At 39.3% G+C, this 15,817-nt stretch overlaps 1 protein-coding gene across 1 annotated transcript; it reads right to left on the reverse strand.

The window, feature by feature from the left end:
• Positions 1 to 4,325: 4,325 nt before the first annotated feature.
• cript (cysteine-rich PDZ-binding protein) lies at positions 4,326 to 15,724 on the reverse strand. The gene is made up of 5 exons (XM_062054817.1): positions 15,599 to 15,724; positions 15,329 to 15,394; positions 12,120 to 12,174; positions 8,978 to 9,081; positions 4,326 to 5,269 (listed from the first exon to the last, which is right to left on the reverse strand). Exons 1-5 carry the CDS (start codon positions 15,612 to 15,614, stop codon positions 5,205 to 5,207), a joined length of 306 nt encoding a protein of 101 aa, XP_061910801.1. The 5' UTR covers positions 15,615 to 15,724; the 3' UTR covers positions 4,326 to 5,204.
• Positions 15,725 to 15,817: the final 93 nt, after the last annotated feature.

Raw genomic sequence — 15,817 nt, forward strand, 5'->3', positions numbered from 1 at the left:
ACTGAACAAAGAGCTCCAAAAATCTTGATCCTACACTTCTCTTTTGTAAAGTAAATGTGAACAGCCTATATGGGCATCTACATCAACTATATGATTTGCCTGAGAAACTGGACAGGACAACAAAAAATAAAAAATACAATTAAAAAAAAAATCTATTTGTGGCGGCCTTAATTCTTTCGTGGCGGGCCGCCACAAATAAATGAATGTGTGGAAAACACTGATTTGGACCGCCACAAATAAGACATTGCTCATAGCTCATGTATTAAGAGTTGTATTGAGATTTCCTACTAAAAAAAATGCTGTGCGCTCAAATCCAGAAAACACAGTACGTACAAATTTAGAGATGTATTAAAGGCCTACTGAAAGCCACTACTAGCGACCACGCAGTCTGATAGTTTATATATCAATGATGAAATCTTAACATTGCAACACATGCCAATACGGCCGGGTTAACTTATAAAGTGACATTTAAAACTTCCCGGGAAATATCCGGCTGAAACATCGCGGTATGATGACGTATGCGCGTGACGAAGTCCGAGTAACGGAAGTTATGGTACCCCGTAGAATCCTATACAAAAAGCTCTGTTTTCATTTCATAATTCCACAGTATTCTGGACATCTTTTGCAATTTTTTTAATGAACAATGAAGGCTGCAAAGAAGACAGTTGTAGGTGGGATCGGTGTATTAGCAGCGGACTACAGCAACACAACCAGGAGGACTTTGTTGGAGCGCTAGCCGCGCTAGCCGCCGACCTCACCTTGACTTCCTACATCTCCGGGCCGCCAAACGGATCGGGTGAAGTCCTTCATCCTTCTGCCGATCGCTGGAACGCAGGTGAGCACGGGTGTTGATGAGCAAATGAGGGCTGGCTGGCGTAGGTGGAGAGCTAATGTTTTTAGCATAGCTCTGTGCAGTCCGGTTGCTAAGTTAGCTTCAATGGCGTCGTTAGCACAGCATTGTTAACCTTCGCCAGCCTGGAAAGCATTAACCGTGTATTTACATGTCCACGGTTTAATAGTATTGTTGATTTTCTATCTATACTTCCAGTCAGGGGTTTATTTCTTTTGTTTCTATATGCAGTTAAAGCAAGATGCTATCACGTTAGCTCGTAACTAAAGCATTTCGCCGATGTATTGCTGTGGAGATAAAAGGCACTGAATGTCCATTTGGCGTTCTGGACTCTCATTTTCAAGAGGATATAGTATCCCAGGTGGTTTAAAATACAAATCTGTGATCTACAATAGAAAAAGGAGAGAGTGTGGAATCCAATGAGCCAGCTTGTACCTAAGTTACGGTCAGAGCGAAAAAAGATACGTCCATCGCTGCCTCTCAAGTCATTCACTGTAACGTTCCTCATCCACGAATCTTTCATCCTCGCTCAAATTAATGGGGTAATCATCACTTTGTCGCTCCGAATCTCTCTCGCTCCATTGTAAACAACGGGGAATTGTGAGGAATACTAGCTCCTGTGACGTCACGCTACTTCCGCTACAGGCAAGGCTTTTTTTTTATCAGCGAGCAAAAGTTGCGAACTTTATCGTCGATTTTCTCTACTAAATCCTTTCAGCAAAAATATGGCAATATCGCGAAATGATCAAGTATGACACATAGAATGGATCTGCTATTCCCGTTTAAATAAATAAAAAATAATTTCAGTAGGCCTTTAAAGTAGCGTTTCTTAACCATAGTTGTGCCACTAAATATCGGTTTCTCAGCTGTGTTCCGTACGGGCCGCAGCGGCACTCACTTGTAATACACGTTTCCACCACTTGTGGCACTAACGACAATATGAAATAAACAGAAGAAGTCTGGAGCTAAAGTCATTGGGAAGTTCCTTAAAGGCCTACTGAAATGAAATGTTTTTATTTAAACGGGGATAGCAGATCCATTCTATGTGTCATACTTGATCATTTCGCGATATTGCCATATTTTTGCTGAAAGGATTTAGTAGAGAACAACGACGATAAAGTTCGCAACTTTTGGTATCTGATTAAAAAAAAGCCTTGCCCCTACCGGAGGTAGCGTGACGACACCGGAGGAAGGGCTGCTCACATTTTCCTATTGTTTACACCAGCAGCGAGAGAGATTCGGACCGAGAAAGCAACGATTACCCCGTTAATTTGAGCGAGGATGAAAGATTTGTGGATGAGGAACGTGAAAGTGAAGGACTAGCGTGCAGTGCAGAACGCATCTTTTTTCGCTCTGACCGTAACTTAGGTACAAGCTGGCTCATTGGATTCCACACTCTCTCCTTTTTCTATTGTGGATCACGGATTTGTATTTTAAACCACCTGGGATACTATATCCTCTTGAAAATGAGAGTCGAGAACGCGAAATGGACATTCACAGTGACTTTTATCTCCACGACAATACATCGGTGAAGCACTTTAGCTACTAAGCTAACGTGATAGCATCGGGCTTAACTGCAGATAGAAACAAAACAAATAAGTCCCTGACTGGAAGGATAGACAGAAGATCAACAATACTACCAAACTCTGGACATGTAACTACACGGTTAATGCTTTCCAGCTCGGCGAAGCTTAGCAATGCTGTTGCTAACAACGCCATTAAAGCTAACTTAGCTACGGAACCTCGACAGAGCTATGCTAAAAACATTAGCGCTCCACCTACGCCAGCTCTCATTTGCTTATCAAGACCCGTGCTCACCTGCGTTCCAGCGATCGACGGTACGACGAAGGACTTCACCCGATCACCGATGCGGTCGGCGGCCCGGAGACGGAGGAGGTCAAGGTGAGGTCGGCGGCTAGCGCGTCTGCTATCCATCTCAAAGTCCTCCTGGTTGTGTTGCTGTAGTCCACCGCTAATACACCGATCCCACCTACAACTTTCTTCTTTGCAGTCTCCATTGTTCATTAAACAAATTGCAAAAGATTCACCAACACAGATGTCCAGAATACTGTGGAATTTTGAGATGAAAACAGAGCTTTTTGTATTGGATTCAATGGGCTCCGAATACTTCCGCTTCAACCGTTGACGTCACGCGCACACGTCATCATATCGAAACGTTTTCAGCCAGAAGTTTGCCGGGAAATGTAAAATGTCACTTTATAAGTTAACCCGGCCGTATTGGCATGTGTCGCAATGTTAAGATTTCATCATTGATATATAAACTATCAGACTGCGTGGTCGCTAGTAGTGGCTTTCAGTAGGCCTTTAACATGTGCTCAATGTTTCCTTATCATTATTGCTATGTTGTCTATTACCATTGTTGCTATGTTGTCTTTACCATTGTTAGTATATTCATTATTCCTACATTGTTGATACAAATTATTGTTACAGTGTAATAATTATTGTTACCTGTAGTAATGCCACTATGATACAACATCTGTATTATAATCCTTGAACAAAGTAACAGTGAAACTCATGTGAATAATCACTGAACGGAGAACTGGGGGTGGGATTAAATAAGTTATCTTCTTCCCACTCCCTTTCAGGCAAAACTGGACAATCATGCACTATATTAATTTATATTACTATGTTTTGTCAACTTGTACTTCTTTATGTCATTGCCTGAAATAAATAAATAAATGAAAAAAAAATATGAATGAACGTGGACCCTGACTTAAACAAGTTGAAAAACGTATTTGGGTGTTACCATTTAGTGGTCAATTGTATGGAATACACTACCGTTCAAAAGTTTGGGGTCACCCAAACAATTTTGTGGAATAGCCTTCATTTCTAAGAACAAGAATAGACTGTCGAGTTTCAGATGAAAGTTCTCTTTTTCTGGCCATTTTGAGCGTTTAATTGACCCCAAAAATGTGATGCTCCAGAAACTCAATCTGTTCAAAGGAAGGTCAGTTTTGTAGTTTCTGTAACGAGCTAAAGTGTTTTCAGATGTGTGAACATGATTGCACAAGGGTTTTCTAATCATCAATTAGCCTTCTGAGCCAATGAGCAAACACATTGTACCATTAGAACACTGGAGTGATAGTTGCTGGAAATGGGCCTCTATACAGACATTTGCAGCTAGAATAGTCATTTACCACATTAGCAATGTATAGAGTGTATTTCTTTAAAGTTAAGACTAGTTTAAAGTTATCTTCATTGAAAAGTACAGTGCTTTTCCTTCAAAAATAAGGACATTTACATGTGACCCCAAACTTTTGAACGGTAGTGTATGTACTGTACTGTGCAATCTACTAATAAAAGTCTCAATCAATCAATCAATCAATCAAAAACGCTATGAATGGCTGTGCTAGCTAGCCAGTAGCTACCTTTGTCAGGACGCTACACTACATTTGTATGTTGCGCCATCTTGTGGCACTGTAACATCTCCCCAGACGTAAGAATGACGAGGAAGTGATGGATCACCAATCTCTTTATTGCAAAAAAACAAAACAGGCTACTGTCGACCGCAACCGCGACAAAATGACATCAGTTAACGCAACCGTCTTGTCCGCACGCACACCGTAAAGACTCAGCCTGTCACAATCACAGTTTCCCTGTCAGTCGCAAATCACAAAACTCTTACACTACACGTTACTGCCAGGTTGCTGCAGAGCACAGTAGAAAGCTTGTTTGGAGCACTTAACATATTTGTTTTGATTTTCATGTTTTTTGCAATTATGTCATGGCCTAATATGCAAATTCTGCAATTACGTCATTATGCCACCTTCACCCTCCAATGATAAAGCATGCAAATAACAAAAAAGCATGCTTTCACGGCCGTGGAGCAAGTGCAAACTACCCTGCTGACCAACCGATGAACTGGAAAAGCCACAAATAAACGCCTGAAATCGAGTACATAAAGGCTCCGTGCCACTATTAGAGGAAATATGGTACTCTGCACATGCAAAACTGGTTTACTTTGGCACTATATGATGGAACACAACTGCCATACTGCTTTTTAGCTGAAAGAAGTGTTAAACCTTGCATATTTTCCAACGTCTGACAGGTCATTCATCCATTTTTGAACTGAAAAGTTCCAGTTTACTCATAAAAGACACTTCACAATTCACAGACATGTCCAAATCACGAAAAGGAACAAAAGAAACGGAAAAGCTCAACTAAATAAAAGCTGTGACGTGATGCTAGTTTCATTCTGAGAGATCCATTCAATACATGAAACAAGACCACAAGACTACAATCCTGCTTTCGCTCTCTTAATAACAAAAACAAATGAGTGAAAGTGTACCACATGTGACAAACATATGCCTGGATGAGCGTCATGGTGTGACCGTCACACTGACGTCTGCTTGTAGTTTGTGGTGTCCAGGACTTTCTTGCCACACATTGCGCAGATTCCTGGGGCAGAGGATTTAAAAAAAATAAATGAATAAAAAGATTAACATGTGAGTCGACAAAATAAATGTCACAATTTTTTTTTTTATCTTTTGAAGATCTTAAGATTGCAGAAAGTTTGGACAATGTGAGTTTTGTTGTGCGTACACTCAAGCCAGCATTTGTGTTGGACCGCAATGTGACCAGACTCACACACAGACACACACACACACACACACACACACACACACACACACACACACACACACACACACACACACACACACACACACACACACACACACACACACACACAGACACACACACGTCACTAGTGTTATGACCACAGCATCAGTTGATTCTCTTCCTTGGCAACAAAACGGAGCGAAGCCAGAAAGTAGGACAAAATTGGTGCGCACAAATGTGGCACAAACGAATGGGAGAAGTTTGGGGAGATTTTAACAAGGTGGGGGGGCTGGTTATGGATAATAACCCGTTAGTAACATAAACACTATAAACCGTTGATAACAGAAAAAATATAACGGAAAAAAATATTTTGCAGAGCAAAGGTAGCACAAACAAATGGGACAAGTTTGGGGAGATTTTGACAAGGCTGGGGGGTTATGAATAATAACACATTAATTACATCAAAACTTTAAATTGTTACCATAAATATTTTACAAACCAGTGAAGTTGGCACGTTGTGTAAATGGTAAATAAAAACTAAATACAATAATTTGCAAATCCTTTTCAACTTACATTCAATTAAATAGACTGCAAAGACAAGATATTTAATGTTCGAACTGGAAAACTTTATTTTTTTGCAAATATTAGCTCTTTTGAAATTTGATGCGTGCAATATGTTTAAAAAAAGCTGGCACAAGTGGCAAAAAAGACAGAGAAAGTTGAGGACTGCTCATCAAACACTTATTTGGAACATCCCACAGGTGAAGAAGCTAATTGGGAACAGGTGGGTGCCATGATTGGGTATAAAAGCAGCTTCCATGAAATGCTCAGTCATTCACAAGCAAGGATGGGGCGAGGGTCACCACTTTGTGAACAAATGCCTGAGCAAATTGTCAAACAGTTTAAGAACAACATTTCTCAAGCAGCTATTGCAAGGAATTTAGGGATTTCAGCATCTACGCTCCGTAATATCATCAAAAGGTTCAGAGAATGTGGAGAAATCACTGCACGTAAGCCATGATATTACGGACCTTCGATCCCTCAGGCGGTACTGCATCAAAAAGCGACATCAGTGTGTAAAGGATATCACCACATGGGCTCAGGAACACTTCAGAAAACCACTGTCAGTAACTACAGTTTGTCGCTACATCTGTAAGTGCAAGTTAAAACTCTACTATGCAAAGCGAAAGCCATTTATCAACAACACCCAGAAACGCCGCCGGCTTCGCTGGGCCTGAGCTCATCTAAGATGGACTGATACAAAGTGGAAAAGTGTTCTGTGGTCTGACGAGTCCACATTTCAAATTGTTTTTGGAAACTGTGGCCGCCGTGTCCTCCGGAACAAAGAGGAAAAGAACCATCCGGATTGTTATAGGCACAAAGTGTAAAAGGCAGCATGTGTGATGGTATGGGGGTGTATTAGTGCCCAAGACATGGGTAACTAACACATCTGTGAAGGCGCCATTAATGCTGAAGGGTACATACAGCTTTTGGAGCAACATATGTTGCCATCCAAGCAACGTTATCATGGACGCCCCTGCTTATTTCAGCAAGACAATGCCAAGCCACGTGTTACATCAACGTGGCTTCATAGTAAAAGAGTGCGGGTACTAGACTGGCCTGCCTGTAGTCCAGACATGTCTCCCATTTAAAATGTGTGGTGCATTATGAAGCCTAAAATACCACAATGGGGACCCTGGACTGTTGAACAACTTAAGCTGTACATCAAGCGAGAATTGGAAAGAATTCCACCTGAGAAGCTTGAAAAATGTGTCTCCTCAGTTCCCAAACGTTTACTGAGTGTTGTTAAAAGGAAAGGCCATGTAACACAGTGGTAAAAATGCCCCTGTGACAACTTTTTTGTAATGTGTTGCTGCCATTAAATTCTCAGTTAATGATTAGTTGCAAAAAAAAAAAACTTTTTCAGTTTGAACATTAAATATCTTGTCTTTGCAGTCTATTCAATTGAATATAGGTTGAAAAGGATTTGCAAATCATTGTATTCAATCAATCAATCAATCACTGTTTATTTATATAGCCCTAAATCACAAGTGTCTCAAAGGGCTGCACAAGCCACAACGACATCCTCGGTACAGAGCCCACATACGGGCAAGGAAAAACTCACCCCAGTGGGACGTCGATGTGAATGACTATGAGAAACCTTGGAGAGGACCGCATATGTGGGTAACCCCCCCCCCCCCCCCTCTAGGGGAGACTGAAAGCAATGGATGTCGAGTGGGTCTGACATAATATTGTGAAAGTCCAGTACACAGTGGATCCAACACATCAGCGAAAGTCCAGTCCATAGTGGGGCCAGCAGGAAACCATTGTATTTTGTTTTTATTTACCATTTACACAACGTGCCAACTTCACTGGTTTTGGGTTTTGTAAGAAAAAAAACATTTTTGAAGCACAAACGTAGCACTAACAAAAAAAGACAAGGTTGGGGGTCTGAATAACATCTCTAGTCAGAAAATGTATTTCGGAGTGACTTAAAGGCTATAACGGCACAAACAGAAATCAGTGTTTCCCATAAACTGCCAAGATACCTGTGGCGGTGGGGGCGTGAATATGGGCGTGGTCTCCATGACATCATCGAGTAATTTGCATAATTTACTACAATGATATGATTTTCTCTAAAAAGGCTAAAAAAATGTATACTTACTAATTAATAATAACAGTTTTGTTTTAAACGTCCATCCATCCATCCATCCATTTTACAATATAATTACAACACTTTATGTACATATATACATATATACAGATTTGAACAATAAGTTATTCACTGAAATATATTTATTAATTGTGGTTCTTACAAAAAATATATCTTATAAAATATAAAAGCTAAAATGTCTCTTAAAGCTCTGCCCCTTTAATTAGTGCATACTAAATAATTTAACTTTAGCCTACTACTACAAGCATATTATTTACCAGCAACATAAAGTGAAACAGAGGCACAGGTGTCCTGCCAGTCAGTAACAAATAAACAGAAAACAGTAGTGGTCAAATACAAATAAGGCAACAAGAGAAGTATCCTACACTTCTCTTTTGTAAAGTAAATGTGAACAGCTTATATGGGCATCTACATCAACTATATGATTTGTCTGAGAAGCTGGACAGGACAAAAAAATAAAAATAAAATAAATAAAATAAAAAATAAATAAATAAATTATCTATTTGTGGCGGAAGTAATTATTTCGTGGCAGGCCGCAACAAATGAATGAATATGTGGGAAACACTGGAAATTTTTACAGCACAAACAAATGGCAGCGTTATTTTAATCATTTTCTAAATGGTAAGGAGGGCCAACTTCACACGGGTCCCTGAGTGAGGGAAAGGAAGCTCCTTTTAAGTGAAATAACTAAATTAACACAGTGGTTTTAAATTTGTTTTGTATTTATCCAAGTTCCCACAAGTGTGCTTAATGCATTATGACCAGAACCATTTTCCCAAAGGCAAAAAAAACCAAAAACACAACCCAGACGGAATGAAAAGCATGTGCCACACGGCCTCGCTTTAAACAACTGTAACTCCAGCGACACCAACCTTTCTTGTAGGCGCAGCCTTGGCAGTAATGGGACCCCGACTGATGGACGGAGCTCTTGCAGATCCTGCATGTGGCGAAGCCCGCCTTGCCATACGGGTCGAACCTGAAAGCGAGACGCCTTGCTGAACTGAACTCATCGGAGATGGAACAATGCGTTTGATGCATGAAGAATTGACATTTGCAACCGTGGAGAAGTTGCAGATCAAAGAAAGGGATAAGCGTGTGTGTGGTCAAACGAGGCAAAAAGAATTATACGCCCATCCTCAAGATAGGACGTGACATTCACTGCTCGCTGTACATGTCCCACGAAGTCAGACAGACACTGTTTCAATGTCCATTTCTCAGATGATATACAAACCCCGTTTCCATATGAGTTGGGAAATTGTGTTAGATGTAAATATAAACGGAATACAATGATTTGCAAATCCTTTTCAAGCCATATTCAATTGAATGCACTACAAAGACAACATATTTGATGTTCAAACTCATAAACTTTATTTTTTTTTTTGCAAATAATAACTTAGAATTTCATGGCTGCAACACGTGCCAAAGTAGTTGGGAAAGGGCATGTTCACCACTGTGTTACATGGCCTTTTCTTTTAACAACACTCAATAAACGATTGGAAACTGAGGAAACTTTGAAAGTGAAATTCTTTCCCATTCTTGTTTTATGTAGAGCTTCAGTCGTTCAACATTCCGGGGTCTCGGCTGTCGTATTTTACGCTTAATAATGCACCACACATTTTCGATGGGAGACAGGTCTGGACTGCAGATGGGCCAGGAAAGTACCCGCACTCTTTTTTTACGAAGCCACGCTGTTGTAACACGTGCTGAATGTGAAATAAGCAGGGGCGTCCATGAAAAAGACGGCACTTAGATGGCAGCATATGTTGTTCCAAAACCTGTATGTACCTTTCAGCATTAATGGTGCCTTCACAGATGTGTAAGTTACCCATGTCTTGGGCACTAATGCACCCCCATACCATCACACATGCTGGCTTTTGAACTTTGCGCCTAGAACAGTCTGGATAGTTCGCTTCCCCTTTGGTCCGGATGACACGATGTCGAATATTTCCAAAAACAATTTGAAATGTGGACTCGTCAGACCACAGAACACTTTTCCACTTTGCATGAGTCCATCTTAGATGATCTCGGGCCCAGAGAAGCCGGCGGCGTTTCTGGGTGTTGTTGATAAATGGCTTTCGCTTTGCATAGTAGAGCTTTAACTTGCACTTACAGATGTAGCGACAAACTGCATTTAGTGACAGTGGTTTTCTGAAGTGTTCCTGAGCCCATGTGGTGATATCCTTTAGAGATTGATGTCGGTTTTTGATACAATGCCGTCTGAGGGATCTAAGGTCACGGTCATTCAATGTTGGTTTCCGGCCATGCCGCTTACGTGGAGTGATTTCTCCAGATTCTCTGAACCTTTTGATGATATTATGGACCGTAGATGTTGAAATCCCTAAATGTCTTGCAATTGCACTTTGAGAAACGTTGTTCTTAAACTGTTTGACTATTTGCTCACGCAGTTGTGGACAAAGTGGTGTACTTCGCCCCATCTTTTCTTGTGAAAGACTGAGCATTTTTTGGGAAGCTGTTTTTATACCCAATCATGGCACCCACCTGTTCCCAATTAGCCTGCACACCTGTGGGATGTTCCAAATAAGTGACTGATGAGCATTCCTCAACTTTATCAGTATTTATTGCCACCTTTCCCAACTTCTTTGTCACGTGTTGCTGCCATCAAATTCTAAAGTTAATGATTATTTGCAAAAAAAAAAAAGTTTATCAGTTTGAACATCAAATATGTTGTCTTTGTAGCATATTCAACTGAATATTGGTTGAAAAGGATTTGCAAATCATTGTATTCCGTTTATATTTACATCCAACACAATTTCCCAACTCATATGGAAACGGGGTTTGTAATTGTTAATGACTGAAGTGCTGATATCAACCAAACCTACACCCCACCCCCCGGATTGTAAATAATGTAAATAATTAAATGTATATACTCTGATGATTAACTTGTGCGATGACTGTATTATGCTGATAGTATATATTTAGGGGTGTAACGGTACACAAAAATTTTGGTTCGGTACGTACCTCGGTTTAGAGGTCACGGTTCGGTTCATTTTCGGTACAGTAAGAAAACAACAAAATATAAATTTTTGGGTTATTTATTTACCAAATTTGCAAAATCTTCCACCAAAAATATTTTTCTTAGTGGAATATTTGATGTGAAGTAATCGGAACCTTAGATAGGTCAATAATTCATATTAACATTGATTTTGATTCAATATTATGTTTTGAGCAATGACAGTTTGAAAGAAAAAAAAAACAGCTTTGTTTTATTAGTCAACATTGCAACTTTTTCTAAATTACATTTAACCTTTAAGTTTTTTTATTTCACTTTTGTTATGTTTTTGTTTATTTGAATACTATTTTTAGAATGTGCCGTGGGCCTTTAAAACATTAGCTGTGGGCCGCAAATGGCCTCCAGGGCACACTTTTGACACCCCTGCTATAGATAATAAAAAATTTAATCTGATAAATCTATGGATAAAAAGGCGACGCATGCACGTTTATCATAACTCTCTCGCTCTCTCCGTCTCTGCCCCTCCCTCACCAATGCTGCTGTTTGTTTTGTTTTTAACCCCTTCTTAACCCTGAACGTACATTGAAAATACACGCAACCCTAACTCAAAATGCCGGACATTTGAGGCATTTAAGAAGCTCCGCCCTGACAGCTCCGCAAAAGAGGACATGTCCGGTGAAAAGAGGACGTATGGTCAGTCTATCCTAGCCCGTTAGCTGCTAGCATGCCGTGTGTTGTGCCTCGGTGTGCATTGTTTACACAACGTGCGTTACGCTACTTAATATGTCCGTGTGGAGACTTGTTCGGTACACCTCCGAACCGAACCGGAACCCCCGTACCGAAACGGTTCAATACAAATACACGTACCGTTACACCCCTATATATATTTGTACCATGAATTGATTTACATGGACCCCGACTTAAACAAGTTGAAAAACTTATCTGGGTGTTACCATTTAGTTGTCAATTGTAAGGAATATGTACTGCACTGTGCAATCTACTAATAAAAGTTTCAATCAATCAATCAAAACGTGACAACTCACCTGGCTTTCTTAGAAGTCAGCAACTTGTTTTCATTCCTCTTGCGACCACCACTCTCTGGAAGCAATGAAGAGGATCATCATCAGAGAGTTCTCAGTAAGGTTGCATTAAATCAGTGTGGTGCAGGTAACAGGATGGACATGTGTTGTGTACGTCCTTAAAGGGACACGGACATAGGTGGGAAATCATACAATGCTGTTATTAAGCGTGACGGCATCTATAGAACACTTGCAATATTATGTTGGGAACCTAAATAACAGTGTGGAAAACTGTGCACAGGGGTTTCACAACCTTTTTTTTTATGATCCAACTTCCTGGTGTGGTACATAGCATGTCATTTTGGAATTTTTACACAACAAAGTATGGAGGTCTTGTGTCTTTATTACGAAAGCTTTCTTTTAACACTTAATTTTTTGCATTTGAATTTTGTGAACTGAATTTTTTACATCAAATCTTGCTGGCAATTTAGTTGGAAAAAAAATGTGTCAGCTATATGAATGTGTTTTAAAATTCAGTGTTCAAAAATGAAGTGTTTGAAAATTCAGTGCATAAAAATTCAGTGTAGAAAAATTTGCCGCTTCAAAAAGCAATACTCACTTCCGGTAAATTAAGACTGAAGTAGTGTTGTCCCGATACCAATATTTTGGTACGGCTACCAAAATGTATTTCGATACTTTTCGGTACTTTTCTAAATAAAGGGAACCACAAAAAATTGCATGATTGGCTTTATTTTAACAAAAAATCTTAGGGTACATTAAACACAAGTTTCTTATTGCAAGTTTGTCCTTAAATAAAATAGTGAACATACAAAACAACTTGTCTTTTAGTATTAAGTAAGCAAACAAAGGCTCCTAATTAGTCTGCTGACATATGCAGTAACATATTGTGTCATTTTCCATTCTATTATTTTGTCAAAATTATTAAGGACAAGCGATAGAAAATTAATTATTAACCTACTTGTTCATTTACTGTTAATATCTGCTTACTTTCTCTTTTAACATGTTCTATCTACACTTCTGTTAAAATGTAATAATCACTTATTCTTCTGTTTGGATGTTTTACATAAGTTTTGGATGATTCCACAAATTTGGGCATCAATCCGATACCAAGTAGTTACAAGATCATTAATTGGACACATTCAAAGTCCTCATGTGTCCAGGGACATATTTCCTGAGTTTATAAACATACTATGAATTTTAAAAAAACAAAAAAAGATTTTGTGATGCTAAAAAATATTGATGTAATCATAGTAGTTTTGACTAGATACGCTCCTGTACTTGGTATCATTACAGTGGATGTTAGGTGTAGATCCACCCATGGCGTTTGTTTACATTGTGACGGCGGTGAGCTACGGTGTGTAGTGAAGCATGTTTAGCTATTCCTCGTCCTGCAGGGATGATACTTGTAAGAAACGTACTTTATTTGTCGCCATGGAGACAAGGATTAGTGATTCAGAAGTAGCTACAACACTGCAGACTGCGGATGGACTTTAGCCGCTAGCTAGCTAGCCATGTCTTAAAGCACCTTTTCCTGAGGGTGTTTCAGTGTTATAGCTTTACCTTTATCTCTAGTTTTTAAGACAAAATGCGTCCGTTCGCCCTTTTTTGTCTACACGCTGTGTCTGCTTGTAAGTACTCCGTGATTGTGCGCTGCCGAACATGCTCCTCTGCTCATAAAAAAAATGTCATGGCGGTATAGTACCGAATATGATTCATTAGTATCACGTTACTATACTAATACCGGTATACCGTACAACCCTAGACTGAAGCAAACGAGCCTGTCTCAGAACCAGCCAATGAGGTGTCAAGTTTGAAAACACTGAATTTTTAAACACACACACGTTTTGCTAAAAAAAAAGAAGCTTTTTGACAACATTTAATTAATGTTGGGTTCTGACATTGATTTAACCATTGAATTTTGGTCATTTTCCAACCAACATTTTACAATACAAACACAACATTAAAACAACATACTTTTTGACAACGTTTATTTAATGTCAGGTTGTGACGTTGATTTGACCATTGACATTTGGTCATTTCCCTCCCTCTCACCTTACATATAAAACTATTTTGCAAAGTTGTTTCAAAGTCACTTTTAAAGGACATGTATGTAAAATCAACGTTGTATCAATGTCTTGTCCCTGCTGGGTACGGAGTAGCAAATTGTTTACAAATTGTCAGCATAATTTGATACAAAACAATTCAGTTCACAAAATTCAAATGCAATAAATGTAACTATATAAATTCAGTGTAAAAAAAAAAAGTAAGACACAAATTAACCTCCATACAGAGGGTTCACACCTGTACTCAGGTAAATGGAAAAAAGACCCTTGTTGGTCGGTGGTCACTTTAGTCCAGTTTGCACTAACGAGCTGATACCAAAAGGGAAATTTGCCTATCATTCAATCCTTACGTGAGATAAGAACACAAATGTTTTTCTTCGTTGCAAGTGTAAAGGGAAACACTACTTTTTACTAGAGATGTCCGATAATATCGGCAGTCCGATATTATCGGACATCTCTAAATGCTTTAAAATGTAGTATCGGAAATTATCGGTATCGGTTTTAAAAATAATTTATTTTATTTTTTGTCCTGTCCAGCTTCTCAGGCAAATCATATAGTTGATGTAGATGCCCATATCGGCTGTTCAGATTGAGCCCAGTTTATAATTTCCTGTTATACAGTATGCCAGGCAGTCTTGCACTAAAGGAGGACTATGTTATTGTTTACTTTATTACTCTAGTATACTCTGGACTGAAGCTGTGTGCCTTCATTGTTTTTGTAGCTGTTGTTTTGAGGCATGTTTAAAAAAAAGAAAAAAAAGAATGCACTTTGTGAAAGTCAAAGCATAATACTTCCCATAGTTGTAGTCGGTATCAGGATTATCTCAGGGAGAGCATGTCCCAAATTCCAAGCTGCTGTTTTGAGGCATGTTAAAAAAAATAAATGCACTTTGTGACTTCAATAATAAATATGGCAGTGCCATGTTGGCATTTTTTTCCATAACTTGAGTTGATTTATTTTTTACATTGTTTAATGCATCCAGCGGGGCATCACAACAAAATTAGGCATAATAATGTGTTAATTCCAAGACTGTATGTATCGGTTGATATCGGAATCGGTAATTAAGAGTTGGACAATATCGCAATATCGGCAAAAAAAAGCCATTATCGGACATCTCTACATTTTACTGAATTTCAGCCACTGTTTACCAATCGTGTTTCGTGCTCCATCCTTCCAGGTGTCAGGCGTTATGACTCTCCCAAGCTTCTTCTCGCCTATAATAAAAGATGAGAAAAAGAGCCACTCTGAGATAAACATACAATATACTTAGGGAGACAATTATATGAGGTGAAATAACAAGTAGGACTGAGTAATTCAAGCTAGCAGACACCATAGCTTTAGCACACGAAGACGATACGTCGTTCGCAAAAACAAAGAAGATTTGACGACAGATAGGATTTTATGTGTCGTTAACTTACACTTCTCACAGACCATGTTTCCTTCTTTATTTGCAGAGGAGTTCGCTCTAAATTGTGGAATTGATATCACCAGACTATGGAGGCCTGAGGTCGTCACTAGCTTGAGTGCTGTAATTTGTAAACTTCCGGTTGTTCATTACATCTGCTCATCGGATTGGGCAATGTGACAAAATTCTAATGTTTGATTGGCTGACAAATCCGTCACTCAGCCCTCGGCAA

The sequence above is a fragment of the Entelurus aequoreus genome, linkage group LG08, assembly GCF_033978785.1.
Source record: "Entelurus aequoreus isolate RoL-2023_Sb linkage group LG08, RoL_Eaeq_v1.1, whole genome shotgun sequence".
In the NCBI taxonomy this organism is placed as follows: Eukaryota; Metazoa; Chordata; class Actinopteri; order Syngnathiformes; family Syngnathidae; genus Entelurus; species Entelurus aequoreus.